We start from the raw sequence: 14,573 nt of genomic DNA, 5'->3' as shown, positions 1-14,573 counted from the left end.
AGCAACAGACCCTGCCCATGACTCAACAAAATACTGCTTTGAAGGCAAGGCCAGGATCCACTTGGGCTCCCCCAAAGGCAAAAGGGCCCAGATTCCACCTTCCTAAGACCTGACTTCAGGGGCTGGGACTCTCCTACAGTCTCCTAGTGGTTTTCATTGAGTAGAGTCCCTCACTAGGCCATTTTCCAAAAGCAAAACCTCCCAGCAGTTCACACTGCGCCGTTCTTAACACCTGCAAGCTTGTGGCAGTCACCCACTGACTTGGGGGTAAAGGTGACCCAGCAGCACATAGAGAAGAATTCTCCCCATACCCCCCTCCCCCTTTGTCTCTACACTTTGAAATCACTCTCTGCCCAGGCTCAGCAGGAGCCCTGACTGGTTCAGGGGCTTGTGATTAGCTCCCTACCCTGGCTCAGATAGCTCTTTCAGGAACCTGTGGACTTGACAAGCAGGGACGACTGCTTCAAAGAATAAAGCAGGCACCCCTGGGGAATGACAGCGCCTGCCCCAGGCTGGGGAGGCAGCAGGGCCATGTGAGTGGGGCCTCTCCCAAACACGGACTCCAGAAGAGATGAACACAAAGTCACTTTCTCATTGTTTTGATGCCATAAAAATCAACGCATAAGAGAATACAGCATTCTGCAGATCTTATTTAAAATTCTGTGAGCAGCGCTGGTGATTAAGGGACTGCAGCTGGAGGCTGGCGGCGGCTCAGACAAATGAGAAAGGAAAATGGCCGAGCAGGTCGCCTCACCTTACCCCCAGGCTGAAGAGCGTCTGGGAGTAGAATTCTTGTAAACTGAGGTTTGTAAAAGAAAGGGCGTCCTTGTGGCTTGACTGGGCAGAGAGAAGCAGTGCAAAGGTCTCTTCAAAGAGCTGACCGCTGGTGGTGGCCTGTCGCAAAATGGTACAGAGCACTGGACCGAGGGTCTAGCTCCACCTGGCTGCACGGTCTAATGTGTCTTAGGGCTCTAGCAGCTGCTCTGTGTCTTGGTTCTTTGGCCGCAGCATGGTGGTACTAGAGCAGCTCGCTGGTCTGTCCTCGGAGGCACGTTTGGTTGCATATCCTAGTAAATGCGTAATTGTTTACTCAGAAATTGTACACACATTCTACTCTGCTAATGTGTTATGTATATTATAAAGGGCATACAGCAATAGATACAAGAAAGTCTAGAAGAAAGTAAATATAAATATAAGCTCCAGTATTTTCTTTCTCAACTTTGCCATGCCTTCCCATTGGGATGTGAATACTGTTTCGGAGGTTAGACCAGATGATCTGGAAGGTCCTCTCTAGATGGAGAAGACCCCTCCCCTTTTTTTTAAAAAGATTTTATTTATTTATTTATTTATTTATTAATGTATTTATTTATTTGAGAGAGTGAGAGAAAGAGAGAGAGAGCACGAGAAGGGGGAGGGTCAGAGGGGAGCCCGACGCGGGACTTGATCCCAGGACTCTAGGATCGTGACCTGAGCCAAAGGCAGTCGCTTAACCAACTGAGCCAGCCAGGCACCTGGAGAAGCCCTTTTTTTCAAAGTAGATCCTCTAAGCCTGCAGTGTCCAATACAGTAGCCATTGGCCACATGTAGCTATTTAAACTCATTAAAATGAAATAAAGTAAAACTCAGTTCCTCAGAAACCCTATGTTTCAAATGCTCAGTAGCTGCATGTGGTCAGGGCAGATTATAGAACGTTCCTGTCATTGCCAGAAGTTGTATGGGGCAGCATGTTTATAAGTGGCCAGGAGCGTATGATTCAGGATTTCATTACAGCCACCAGCCTTTAGTGAACATGCACCATGCGCGAAGTAGCACGGAGAGCCCTTCCTGGGCACCATCTCATGTTGTCCCTCCAACGGCCTTGCGGGTTAGGTCCCACTATTGTCTCCATGTCCTAGAGGGGAAAAGGAGGATAGGAAGGATGAGGAGTTTCTAGGCTGACCCCAAGGGGACTCGGGGGGTTATTGTCTGAGTGTTGCCTTTGTAAATGTATGTGTGTATGGGCTTCTGGGCACATATTCTCCGGGCAGGTGACTGCATATGTGCTTCTCTGCCCCACAGGTACAAAGGGAGTTTCTTACAGAGCCGCGTCCAGCCGAGAGGGGGCGGACCACGCAGGCCTCCCAGAGTGCTGAGAAAAGACCGCCACCTACCCCCACTCAAGGGGCTGGGCCCACGCGGGACCTGCAGGCAGCCTTCTTCAGAAATGGCAGGTAATGTTCTTCTTGGAACCAAATCCAAACTGGGCACACCAAGGCACCGGGCCCCTCATAGAGGCTGGGGATGCAGGATGGCCGGGAGCCAGCCATCCTTGCCCTCAGGAGCCTGAAAGTAGGGTGACAAAGGTGGGACATCTATGGGACGGTGTGACCCCAAACTAGTGGGGAGAATACTGGGTGAGAATATGGAGAAGTCAGGGCACATCCTTCAGTCCTGGCCACGTGTGCTGGGCCATGTGCCAGGTACAGATTTCCTCCAGGACCTCAGGAACATGAGTCAGAACTCTTGGTGCCTCCACTCTCCCCCATCTTTAAAAAGGAAGTTCACTTGATTCTTTCCACAGGGCCATTGCGAGGCTGCAGTGGGTCAGTGGGGGGCTTGAGAGTCAGTGTTGGAATAGAAAGATGAGCAGTTAGTGCGCGTGGGAGCTGCAGGGAACATTGCTTACATGGAAGGCGTCAGAGGTGCATGCTTTGTCATGCTCAGAAATAAATCAAGGATGAACTAATGCAGAGCGCTTCCTGGAAAAAGGACTATTTTCAGCTGTAATCACTGGGCAACCAGGGCAAATCGCTGTACTTCTCCGGACCTCCATTTTCTCCCTCCGTTTCTTCTCCTCCCCAGCAGCAATGGGCCCAGCCTTAGCCTCCTTTGCAAGGTGTTGACTGGGAACAATGAAGAGCATCTGTGGAGAGGCTACAGGGTCCCATCTGGCCAGCAGTGACTGAATTACCATCCTTTTGTGGCTGATTATTGTCTGTTTGGCTCAAGGGCTGACCCTGGGCTGTGTCTGATGGCTGAGGTTTGGGTCCCTGGGGATGGTTGGCTAGGGCACCTCGCCCTCCACCTTTATGTAACTCCAGTGCCCCCTGCAGGCAGATGGCTCTTCCGTGCTCCCCCTCCCCACCCCCTCCCCCACCCCCCTCCCCCCTCCCCCCACTCCTGTAGGCAAGGACAGGGATTTGTCTTTTGTTTCTCAGTGAGAATTTAAATCAAGGTAAGTATTTGCTCTGCGGGTTGGCCAGGAAAAGCATTGTTTTTGCTAGGACCCTGGAGGTTTAAGATGGTGTCGGGGAGGCTGGGATGAGATGGAGGGTGGTAGCCCGAAGGCCCCAGGGAGCCCAGCTGATCCTTTCTTCACTTCTGTGGCCCACATCCTCAACTCCATGACTTTCCTTCTTCTCAAATAGATACAGCCAAGGGAACTGCCTAAGGGGTTGCATGGGTGATACCCGCCCCCCAGCAGAACCAACTGGAAAGCTTCCAGTTGTCCCAAATGGCAGAACCTTCCCACCAGCTCTCTCCCCAGTGCCTTAAAGAGGGCTAAATCAGGCTGCTGGAAGCTCACGGCAGCTGCCATGTTTATATTCCTAAGCATTGTGCTGTGCACTGAAGAGGAGAGAAATAATCCTGCTGTGGTACAGGGTGAAGTCCGGACCGGTGGACTATCTCTTCACCCTTTGCTCAATCACAGCAGGTCAGGTAGCTGCCCCCTCGGGATCTGTGTCCACACAGCGAGGCTGTGGATAAAGGTTTTACCTACCCAGTGGCTCAGTGTGCGTGTGCAGGTGCCAGGAGACTCTACTGCAGATGATAGATGTTGATTGTGACTATCTGCGGAGCACGATAAGCATACCTGCATAAAGACAGGCAGGTGCTGAGTGCCAAGTGAGTGTGGGGCATGTGGTAATAAGTGTTTCTGTTGTTGGCAGAGGACAAGTCAGTGTTTGGGGAGGGACCCCTAGGGGGAGTTTTCTTGAGCGACATAGGGCTTTGTCTGGATATGCAGAGGTAGGGAGAATAGAACTGAGGCTTGCTGGATTGGGGAGTGGTGAGTAGGGACTCAGGGGCACGAATGCAGACTCTGGAGCAGGCAGCTGGAGCCCAGATGGGCCAGTGTGCACTGGGACCAGTGGGGGACAGGGGACAGCCACTGAAGCCGGTGCCCCACTTGGCCACCACCTGTACTAGTTTCCTGTGGCTATGGAAGAAATTGCCACAAACTTGGTGGTTTAAAACAACAAAAATTAATTTTCTCACGGTAATGGAGGCCAGTTGTCTCACACTCTCTCCAAAGGCTTTAGGGAAGGAGCCTTCCTGCCACTTCCAGCTTTTGGTGGCTCCGGCCGTCCCCTGGCTGGTGGCTGCATCTCTCCAGCTTCTGCCTCCTGCACATGGACTTCTCTGTGTATTTCTGTGAATCAGATCTCCCCCTCTTTTTCCCTTATAAGTATACTTGTCATTGGATTTAGGGCTGATCCTAAATCCAGGCTGATCTCATTTTCAGTCTTAATTTAATGACATCTGCAAAGACTCTTTGTCCAGGTACGGCCACAGCCACAGGTTGTGCAAACTAGGACTTGGACATAGCATTTTGGGGGTCACAGTTCAATCACTGTACCACTTTTACAATTTTTCCCCTCTCTGTGAACCAACAGAAGTGACCTAAAAACGTGTTTCTAAGTGAGAAAAGCAGTGGCACACGTGGATATTCAGTGTTTGACGAGGCACATTCTCTGTGCTCTTATTGTGTGCACACAGTTTGGGTAGGGAAGTTCTATTTGAAACCAAACCAATACATCATCATTAAGAGTCACCTGGCCCACCACCAGCAGGACATGTTCCACACTTGCAGCAAGAGTTTACGAGTAGCTTCAACACCAGGATGGGTGTGTTGGGCTAGGGGACCCATTAGCTTCTCTTTAGGGAGAAGCCCAGGGGCAGGTGGGGTAGGGCCCAGTTGGGCCCTTGAAGGTATGGCTGTGTGGGATTGTTTCCCCTGGGCCTGTGGTCCAGTTCCCATCTGGTTTGTCCAGCCTTGCCCTCTGACTATGGGGCTGTCAGCCCAAAGCAGGGAGCCCCGGCTCTTCTCTCCTTTCACTCTCCACTGCGCAGCCCGCCAGTGGAAGTGGGTGCCTCTTCCTAATGTGCACAGGTGACCTGTGTGAGCAGAGACCAGGAGGGAAGACCTCTCACCTGTCACTGTCCTTTGCACCCCCTTCTTCCCTTTGAAAGCGTCTCTTGGCCTCAGGGGGGTGGTCCTGCTCCCACTCACGTGGATTATGGAGGGCATCTGGAGACCCCCTCCATGTTGGGAGAAATCCCACTTCCATCTACTTCGTATCTCAGCAGCAGCTTTTCATACCAAAGCCTCAGAGCAAACTGGGGCACAGTGAATGGTGGATAAAAACAGACCTAAACAAACAAAAAAATCAGAAACACAATCTGAATGTGGAGCTAAGAAAGGAGAGGCTATCCGTAGTTCAAATGCCCCCTGGGATGTGGCCCCACACAGGGGTATTATAATGCCCGAGGAACAGCAGCCCAAGTGGTGACAAATGTCTCTGCTTTCGTGTTTATTATTTGAGAAGTGGATTGAGCCAGAGGCTTGGGTCACTGGTGCCCATTTTCAAAAGGCTCCCTCCCCCGCAATTAGGAAGAACATGGAGGATGTCCATTAAGAGCAGGTGTGAGCCTGCGGGATGTGGGCTAAGCATTGGCCCAGGAAGTATTAATCACCCCTGTCCCTTATTGAAGTGTCAGAGTGGGAATAGGGCTGGCTGGTTGGGTAAACCAGCCAGCCCAGGGTGGACAGGTCATGATGGACACCAAGTCGGAGGGTGGTAGAGTGCATTAAAATAAATTCCTCCTGGAAATCAAAGGGGCTCGGGGATTTTATTGCCACCGCTTGCCCATACCAATATTTCACAGTGGAATGACAGGCACTCTGAGTGTTGGGTGATTGAAGACAAAGTGCCGTTACTTCAAAGGAACCTAACAATGGGCCTCGGTCACCCACCATCTACAAACAACTTTCTTATATCCTTTGACCTGGCAGGTCCTACATGGAGAGATCAGGGCTGGCTTCTGAGTGAGGGAGCTGACCTCGCCATGGTGTGGTGCGCGGGCCTGTGCATGAGTGTGCCTGTGAATGCATGCAGCTGTGTATATTTTTTTTGTGAGGGATGTTTGTGGGGGGAGGGCCTGTTTTCCACAGCAGGACAATGATAGAATCATCTATTTTGGGTGACCTGAGGGGCTGTAACTTTGGGGGAACTTGACGAAATGCAACAAAGAAATTGAGAATGGTCTTTGGGGGGAACTTCCCAATTAAAATAGGGAAATCCTTTGTCCCTGATCCTTAGAAGTCAACTAGAATCAGTAACACCTCTTCAAATAAGTAGGCATGAATGCTTGTGTCTGGGGGCTGAAAGAGGGTGTCATAACTGATTCTTTGTCCTCTTCAGTTTTGGTGAATCTTCCTGTCAACAATTTATAAAGATGAGAGGAAGAAGATGTTTCTGAAAAATATTTTTTAAAAGGCTGCTTAATTTCTCTCTTCTTTAAACTATTCTGATAGCTTGGTACTAATCATTGCAGTTAACAGATGGCTTGGCAGTGAAGTCATCTGCAAGCAGAAGGCCAGAGGAGTTAGGAAGGATAAAGACCTAATTTATAAGATTTTAGAGTGATTGGAGTCTTTGGGACACTCCTGAGAACTGGGTCTGTTTTTAAACCTGAATCCAGTGGTCCATCCCATCCAAGTTTCCAGCAAGGGGGTCGGAGAAGCTGGAAGTCTCTTTTTAAATATCAAGTAGCAATGAATTCCCCATAGCAATGGTGACTATCTGTCAGCAGGAGTGTTGCTATTCCGGAGAACTTCCTTCCTCATTCATGCACTTCAGGATCACGGGGGAGGTATGGTGTTAGGTGGCTTTAATCTCAGAAGCTCAAGGTTCTTCATCAAAGGGATTCATAAGAAGATGCTTTTTAAGATACCAGTCATTGAATATCCCAAGAAGAGCACACATCTACTTGAGGGAAGACCTTGTAATCCAAACTTTCTTTATGGGACACCCCAGTCAGCCATTGCCCGGGGAGGCGATGATTGTCACAGGATGAGAACATTCTCCAATAAACTGACTGCTGATAAATTTAGACCCCTTTTAAACACCACTTTATCTCTGTCTCTCTCTCTCCTTAGCTTTAGCTTTCATTCCTGCCCTTCAGATTAATTTTCACAATATAATGTAAATTGATTGCCAAGTGAAACCACAAATCATGCTCAGGCCATAGAATTTCATGAAGTTGATGGAAGTGACCACTGCGTTGATTGAAACTCATTGACAGAATCTGACTAGGTGACAAATAGATGGGAGAAATCCAAGGGGGCTTATTCCAAGAGAGCAAGGTGCTTATTAGAGAGTTAGGAGAAGCCCCTTGGGAAAATTGAGGAGGCCCTATAATATTGGGGAAGGGGAGTCCCTCTTGATCTTCCTGTGAGAGTAAATGTAAACTGAAGAATAGCTCACAGAATAGCTCTACAATTTTGTGTAAAAATGTACTCTCCCTCCATCAGCACTGGATTAACCTTTGTTGATTTCAACAATTAGCTCACAGTTTGCCATGAAGGCTTATTTTTATTTTATCTTTGTTGGTTTATCAGCTTACTTTCACAGCTTTCGGTTTCAAGATAAATGCTCAGAGTCCTTAATTCCCCACTATTTACTGTGCAATTTTGGTCCCCATGGTGAATGGATTCATTTTAGGTGGCCTTTCCCCAGTGGCAGTGATCTCAGTTAATAAGGGCCCTATTTACCAAGCTGTTGGGTCATCTCTGCCTTTGTACCCATGCCTCGCACGGTGTCAAGTTCTTAGTAAGCATTTATTGAATGAACAACTGAACAAACAGAAGGAGGTCACCTTGAAGCTCAGCCCAGTTGAAAGGATGATCAAAATCAACCCCCAAGGCTTCTTTGAGAATGAAGGAAGGGGCAGGCAACCGATAGATTTCATTTCTGATTGTATTTTGGAAAGGCATCAACAGAAGAGTCCAGTGGGTGTCTAGTTTGGATGGCAGTGAGCTAAGCAGCATAAAAGAAACCTTATCTTTATTTTTCTTCATAAAAGAAACTTCTTCATCAAAAAGAGACTTCCATCTTCCCCTACCTTTGCTGGACTCAGTTTTGTGGCACTACCGTCTTCAACCTTAAGGATCATCTGTCTGTCTAATGCCACCTCAGGTGTACAGATGGAAGCTCCAGAGAGGTACAGACAGTGACTTTGAACCTGAGGATGCTCACTTTGATGTTTTTTAACCTGGGATCCTCTCTTACACAGTGCTGGGACCAAATCTTGAGTGGGAGATTTGCCAAAGCCAGCACTTTAGTTAAAACAACCTGTGGGCAACATTATCTTTGAAAATTCTATAACTCAGTTACAAGAGTGTGCTTGGTATCTATAGTTCTGAGCAGAAATTCTCATGCACAAGATGTTTAAGGACCACTGAGGTAAAGGAAGGAAAGAAAAGAGGCAGTCTGTCTGTCCCGCCTGTTCTAAGATCAACAACAAACCCTCCCTCTAAGGAGGGGAATGAGGAACTCTCTAGTGTCCTTGCTTTGCCATGCAGTGTACACCATTTGGTTTTAGCATTAAGCCTCTAAAACTGTTATACAACATCTTGATGGAGTGGTTTGTTGTGGTGGGGATGAAGATATTGGAGTTGTGTCCTCTGGGCGGTGCGGGGAGCAGCGTCTCAGAATTCAGGGTGTGGGTGAAATGTGTGGTGGGACCCTGCTGCGGGGGTGGGGGGGTGTTCTCATCTGGTGCCGGCTTAGGACTTGGGGGCAGTTCTCTATTTGGCAGTTACTCCATGCCAACTTGAACCAGCTGGTGTAGGTCAGCCAAAGACCATCTCTTCTGGTGTAAGGGGACGTTCGCCACCAGCCCTTTTCACGACAATGGTTTCTTTACTTCCCGAGCTGGGGTCTTTTTAAGAGAAGTTTCGCAGGTGCGTGTGCGCGCATGTGCATGCACGTGTGCGCGTGCTTGCACTCGGAGGTCATTTTTCCATTAGAAAAAGCAATTGAAAAACCCACACATCCATATAAAGTGGATGACACCACCTGAGCGAAAGCAGCTACTGATTCTCTTTTGTTGTGGTTACCCAGTTCCTGATGCCTTTCTCCTGATGAGGTCACTGCTCTGAAATGAATACTTTTCTTTTCAGAATGGGGGGCACAGTGGAGATGAACACAACATCATTGAATTCTGTTTGCATTTCAAGTGGGACTTTCTAGTCTCTGGGAGCTTAAAACCCATGAGCATGCAGCCCTATTACTGGTTTCCTAATACCACAGTTATTGACCCTGGGCTGCAAAAAAGAATCTCATAATTAGGTTTGCCCTGTTTTCGTGTTTATATGCACATTCATTTCTCTCTAGCCGATGACATATCAGTTTTTATTTTTTTATTATTGAAATCTTTTGTGTTAAAAGGACCTGCTCCATTAACTGAGACCTCTTCTATTTACTCTGATGCTGGGATACATTAAAACATTCCGTGGTATAAAGAGTGCTCTTATATATTTCCTTAGAAATGCATTTTGCAGAACTGAATGGGGAACATTGATGTGGTTGAGGTTAATTATTCGGGTTTTGCTGGGCACGTTGGCAGTCGTGCCACTTCTGCTGGTACACAGACTAAAATTGGGACACTGAGGAGGGGCCGAGCATGGCCCTGTGCCCGGATGACACATCTGAAGTCATATTGATTGAGGGGGATGTTTTATTGAGCCATAAGAACTATACCGTGTTTCTGGTTTTGCAATCTCCTGCAGCTGGCATGGCTTCAGACCATAAACACGGAGGAGTTTGGGGCTATGTTTCACAGTGAGATTTTAGAAACTCTCCCAGTAAGCTAGTGATAAGGGACTCTTCATGTCCTTTGCAACTGGAGAGACGAAGACCCAGAGAGGCATCAGCAACTTGCCCGGGGCCGCCCGCGTGATAAAGTTGGTGGTCAGCAGTGTTCCCTACATTCACATAATTCACGTGCCGCCTCTAGAAATGTTGCGTCTGCATGTCACCTGTGTGAATGTTTGCTCATGTTATCCTTTAAACTCACTCACCAAAAACACAAATACATTTATTTTAAGGAGAAGCTGTTTCTCCCCACTGAAAATGGAAAGCCAACATGATGTGCCATTAAGAGAGTGCCACAGGATAAAAACACTCTAATGTTCTATGGTAAATAAATTCTAGCTCCAGTCTGCTGTGGGCAGAAGGCCAGGAGACCTAGGAAGGCCCCCTCTGCTGGAAAGAGAGTGTGAAGTCTTGAGGGGCATTAGAGTTCCATTAGCACCCAGTTGAGACTTTCTTCTTTCCTTGATTAGAGGGATGCCAAGGGCACTGCTCTCTCACTGTGTGATGCAGTTTTATTTAACTCTAAGCTGTGAATCCCCTCTCCCTGGGACTTTGCTGGCTGCCACACCCTTCTCTTGACAAAAGGAAGGACCTCCGTCGGCTTGTGTTGCCCTAATCTAGTGTTTTCTTAACTTTTATAAGGCCTTGACCTGTATAGATTTAAACTCTGTGTTCACCAGAGTTGGCTGCAGAGGCTATGGGATGACCTTCTGCACAGACCCTCCTTGAAGCCCCTACCTTCTCTGCCTCCTTGGGGGTGGGAGGCCCAGGCAGCTTCCAACTCTGCATTTCTGAGGTTCCCAGACAGCCTCCCAGAAGCTGCCGCGGCGCTGTCTGCTGAGCAAGGGGGTGGTGAGAAAGGCCTGCGAGCCCAGGTACCATGAGAGGACGTGGGAGAGGTTCGGTGCCCTTTCGGGCTTTGCAGACATTCGGGTGGGGGTTGATCTTGCTTCTGAGGAAGATGGGGACCCGCTGAAGGATTTGGGTGCAGAGAGGAGGGCAGCGGGGAGACCGTTCACTGGAGGCATTAAAAAGATCACTAAAGGCGCAGAGTGGAGCAAGGATTGTGGTAGATGGGGTGGACCCCAGGAGACTGATTGGAAGGCCCTGGAGACAGGCTGGGCACATTTGTGTTTAAAAAGATCTTGGGAAAGTTGATGCTCCACCTAGAGGTATAAAATAGTGACTTATTAATTTTTAATTATGTGTGTAAGCACGAATGATACTTCCTTTAATGCATCAAAGTACAGTAGATAAGGCTCATGTTTGCTTTGACCACCTCCCCCCCATTCCCAGTACCCCCTCAGATAAAACTGCTGTTTGGAGTGCATCTGCCAGATGGTTATCTGTGCACGTGCGTGTGTGTGTGCGCTTAACGCAACGGCCACACGTACGTCTCATTGTGCAACTTGCTGCTTGTTTTACTCAACCACATTTCATAGTTTTCCACACCGTTAATAAATACACAGAGACCTATGTCAACCTTGCAGATAGGGAGAGAGCCTCTCCGGGTGGGAGCGCTCTGAGTTATGGAGCCATGCTAATCGGGGGCGCTGGCATTGCTAGCCTTACCCTGCTGTATCCCGCTCCTGGGACCTGCTGTTCCAACTCCTTGGCCTGAGCAGGGGATTTCTCTAGGTTGCTGGGTGTTGTGTTGCACATTTCTGATCGATCTCTCCAGATTGCTTCCCCATTTACATTCCCAGCTGTAGCATTTTAGAGTACATCTTCTTTTCCTTGATCTTCTCCAACTTCAAAAAAAAGTCCCTCTGATGGGTAAAAGATGCAACGTCCGGTGCCCGTGGACAGTGTGGCCTTCCCACCCCACCCAGCAGCTCACTGGGGGGCCACTGCCCAGATGGACCATGTGGAAGGCTGGCCTTATCCAGTGGGGGAAAAACATGGAGGGATGACAAGACTGTTTTTGTTTTTGTTTTGTTTTGTTTTAAATCACAGAGAAGTGAGTTTCTCTTGACCAAACTTTAAGTCTACTGGGTACAATTTGATGTTCTCTCCCAATATTAATAGATTTGTTCCTCAGTCAAGGCACGACGTCTCAGTCTGCTCTGAGAGAGCTCTGTCACTGCAAAGGACACAAAGCCACGCAGGACTTCCTCTGTGCCTAGCCAATTCATTAGACCCGGTTAGCAATTTGCAGAAGAGATTAATTGATTTGCAGGCTGCTGAGCCCTGAGTGTTACTCAGCTACCTCCCAGAAAGCTCAGGCCGCCCGGGAGCTCAAGAGAGCAAACAGTAATATGTGAGGGCTTTAGTGAGAGGCCGAGCAGCGTCTTTGCTCTGCATTATAAACAGAAGGCAGAGAGATGGATTTCTCAGTCCTTTCTGGTTTAGTGTGGGATTTGGGGCCACAGTCCAGACTCCCAGGATAAAATGAGAAGGCTCACAGAACTGCGTCTGCCAATGTGATAGCGATGTTTCTCTTTGCAAGCTTTTATTATCCCCAAACAGACACCCTGGCTGTCTTATTCTGAAATGTTGCCACCGGAGGTGGAGCTCTACACTCTGCATGCGGTGCTCGGAAGGACTCTGGGTGTAGGGAAAAGGGACTCCATTGAAACTGGCCTGAGCAAAAACCTTCATTATCTCACGTAAGACAGTGGCTGCAGGCTTGGCCGGGTCCAGAGGTATGGGTGATGGCATCAGGACGTCGTTTCTCTCCATCACTTGGCCCCTTACCTTTCGGTCCTCAGCTCCCCTGGGAGCTGCCCAGCCTGTCCACACTTAGCCTGACTCCTAGCCCAAGTCCCCATACTGAATTTTGCTGGCCCGGCTGGGGCCGTGTGTCTCTCCTGAGCTCATCACTGGGGGTTTGAGTGGCCAGGTCTGGATCATGTACCTGACCTTGTACGGAGGGACGGGCAGGGGCCTCCTTTGCCACAGCAGTTAAGGGTCAAGGAGAGCTGGTCTCCCCAAAGAAGAGGGGGCACGGCAGGTAAACTGTACAGATGTCCAGATGATCTCTTATTCATGGTTTAATGCAGTTCAGCATATGCTTGTGAGCAGTTGAGTCCCCTTATGCCCCTTGAGGGGGGAGGGGGCAGGTGACGTGTGCCCTCTTCTCAAGATGCTTGGGGACTGTGTGGTGGACGGAGACACCTTTGTGGCACAGCCTGAGGTTCACATGCAATTACTGGGGCCTGCTCTGTGCCAGGCAGTGTGTGGGAGCAGGAAGAGAGGCGAATAAGAACATGACGCGGCCCTTGTCCTTAGGGAGAGCCCAGTCTGGCAGAGGGAGCCAGCACAGACTGGTAAACAAGTCATTACAAATGCAATGCGGTAAGCTCGCTGATATGATTAAGCTTCCAAATGAGGGACTCTGACAAGGCCGGCTGGAGCGAGAAGGGAGAGTAGGCTAGCATAAACAGGAACATAATGAGGAGGGGCCGCCACGCTTCCGACACCCGTCCCGAAGGCCCCTCCATCCGGGCCCCCACCGCAGAGGGGAGGGATGGCAACACACGGCCGACTCAAAGGCTGGCACTCTCTATCATCCCTCTTTTCCTCCTTGGATCATAAAGAAATTTTGCCATATACACTAAACTGCTGGAAATGGAGGCGCACAGCACTTAACTACTATTTACTTATTTATCTAAAATGCTAAGTGTTTCCCTTGGCAGTTACTAATAGATTCCTGTAGGAACGGAGTGACACGTTCTGAATTCTGATTTCTGCACCAACGGAAGGTGGGAAGGCAAAAGTGGCTCGTGCACTCATGGTTGGTTCAGTCAGGGAGGTGGGAGGGCAGGATGATATAGTCATTTAAGGAGAGGTTGAAATATGGGGTATTCGAAAGATAAATGTGTGTTTATATTGAGAGTTTGAGAGAGAGAGAGAGAAACATACCTTCAGTCCCAAACCTGAAATGGAAACTGTTCTGCTTTTGAAGGAACTTCTGAAAACCATTCTCAACCTTGAGTTGGAAGAGCCCCTTCTTAGCAGATCCCACAAAAGGAGTCTGAGTCTTGTTCTAGAATTTTCTATGTGAAGTGCTGAAGCCAGTAGCCAAATGGAGTCAGAGGATGAGGCAGAATGAGAAGTGATGATCTCTGGCATGGTGTTCAACAGACCTTCAAATGGGGTACAAAATTATCAAGGATTCAGAGCTCACCTTGTTGGGTCTTTCCCTTCCCACTTCCACGTCATACCTGCTCTTCAGGAGGGGTGGGTTTTGGAGACCGGTGATCCTTTAGGATTAATTCTAACTAAGGTGTTAATGGCAAGTTGAGGCACCAATGGTGAGCCTAGAGGAGGAATAATCCTAAGTGATATGTAGAGTAACATTAAAATACATCAATCTTAATGAGAAGGTAATTCTCTTCTTAATTCCCAAGTCTCTTGATTACATCATGGAGAAAGTCTTGTTTTGATGCTACTACTTAATGCTTGCCTGACCAACTCTTTACTAATCTCCCCTTTAAACAGAGAGAGGTTAGGTTTCAGATCTAGCTGGAATTTGAGAACACAGTTCTGTTTTTATTTTATTTATATTTTATTTATATTTACAGGTACCCTTTTATGCCAGCCATCTCCTCTTACCCAGCTGCCTTGTACAAAAGACCTTAGAAAGCCAATAATCCCAATACCCTCTTCTTAGCCTTTTTTAGACTAAGACTGGTACAGGGGAAGAGATTT

The 14,573-nt window shown here is 48.5% G+C and overlaps 1 protein-coding gene across 1 annotated transcript in view; it reads left to right on the top strand.

Moving 5' to 3' along the window:
• ZNF831 (zinc finger protein 831) overlaps positions 1-14,573 on the top strand; it is a 110,019-nt gene that overhangs the window by 57,661 nt on the left and 37,785 nt on the right. Inside the window, exon 4 of the mRNA XM_032387580.1 lies at positions 2,059-2,210. Within this exon, the coding sequence (XP_032243471.1) occupies positions 2,059-2,210 (152 nt within the window). The remainder of the gene's footprint in view (positions 1-2,058; positions 2,211-14,573) is intronic.

Source organism: Phoca vitulina, unplaced genomic scaffold, assembly GCF_004348235.1.
Source record: "Phoca vitulina isolate PV1807 unplaced genomic scaffold, GSC_HSeal_1.0 scaffold50, whole genome shotgun sequence".
In the NCBI taxonomy this organism is placed as follows: Eukaryota; Metazoa; Chordata; class Mammalia; order Carnivora; family Phocidae; genus Phoca; species Phoca vitulina.
The sequence above is the reverse complement of the archived record's forward strand: the minus strand, read 5'-3'. Positions and strand labels throughout refer to the sequence as shown.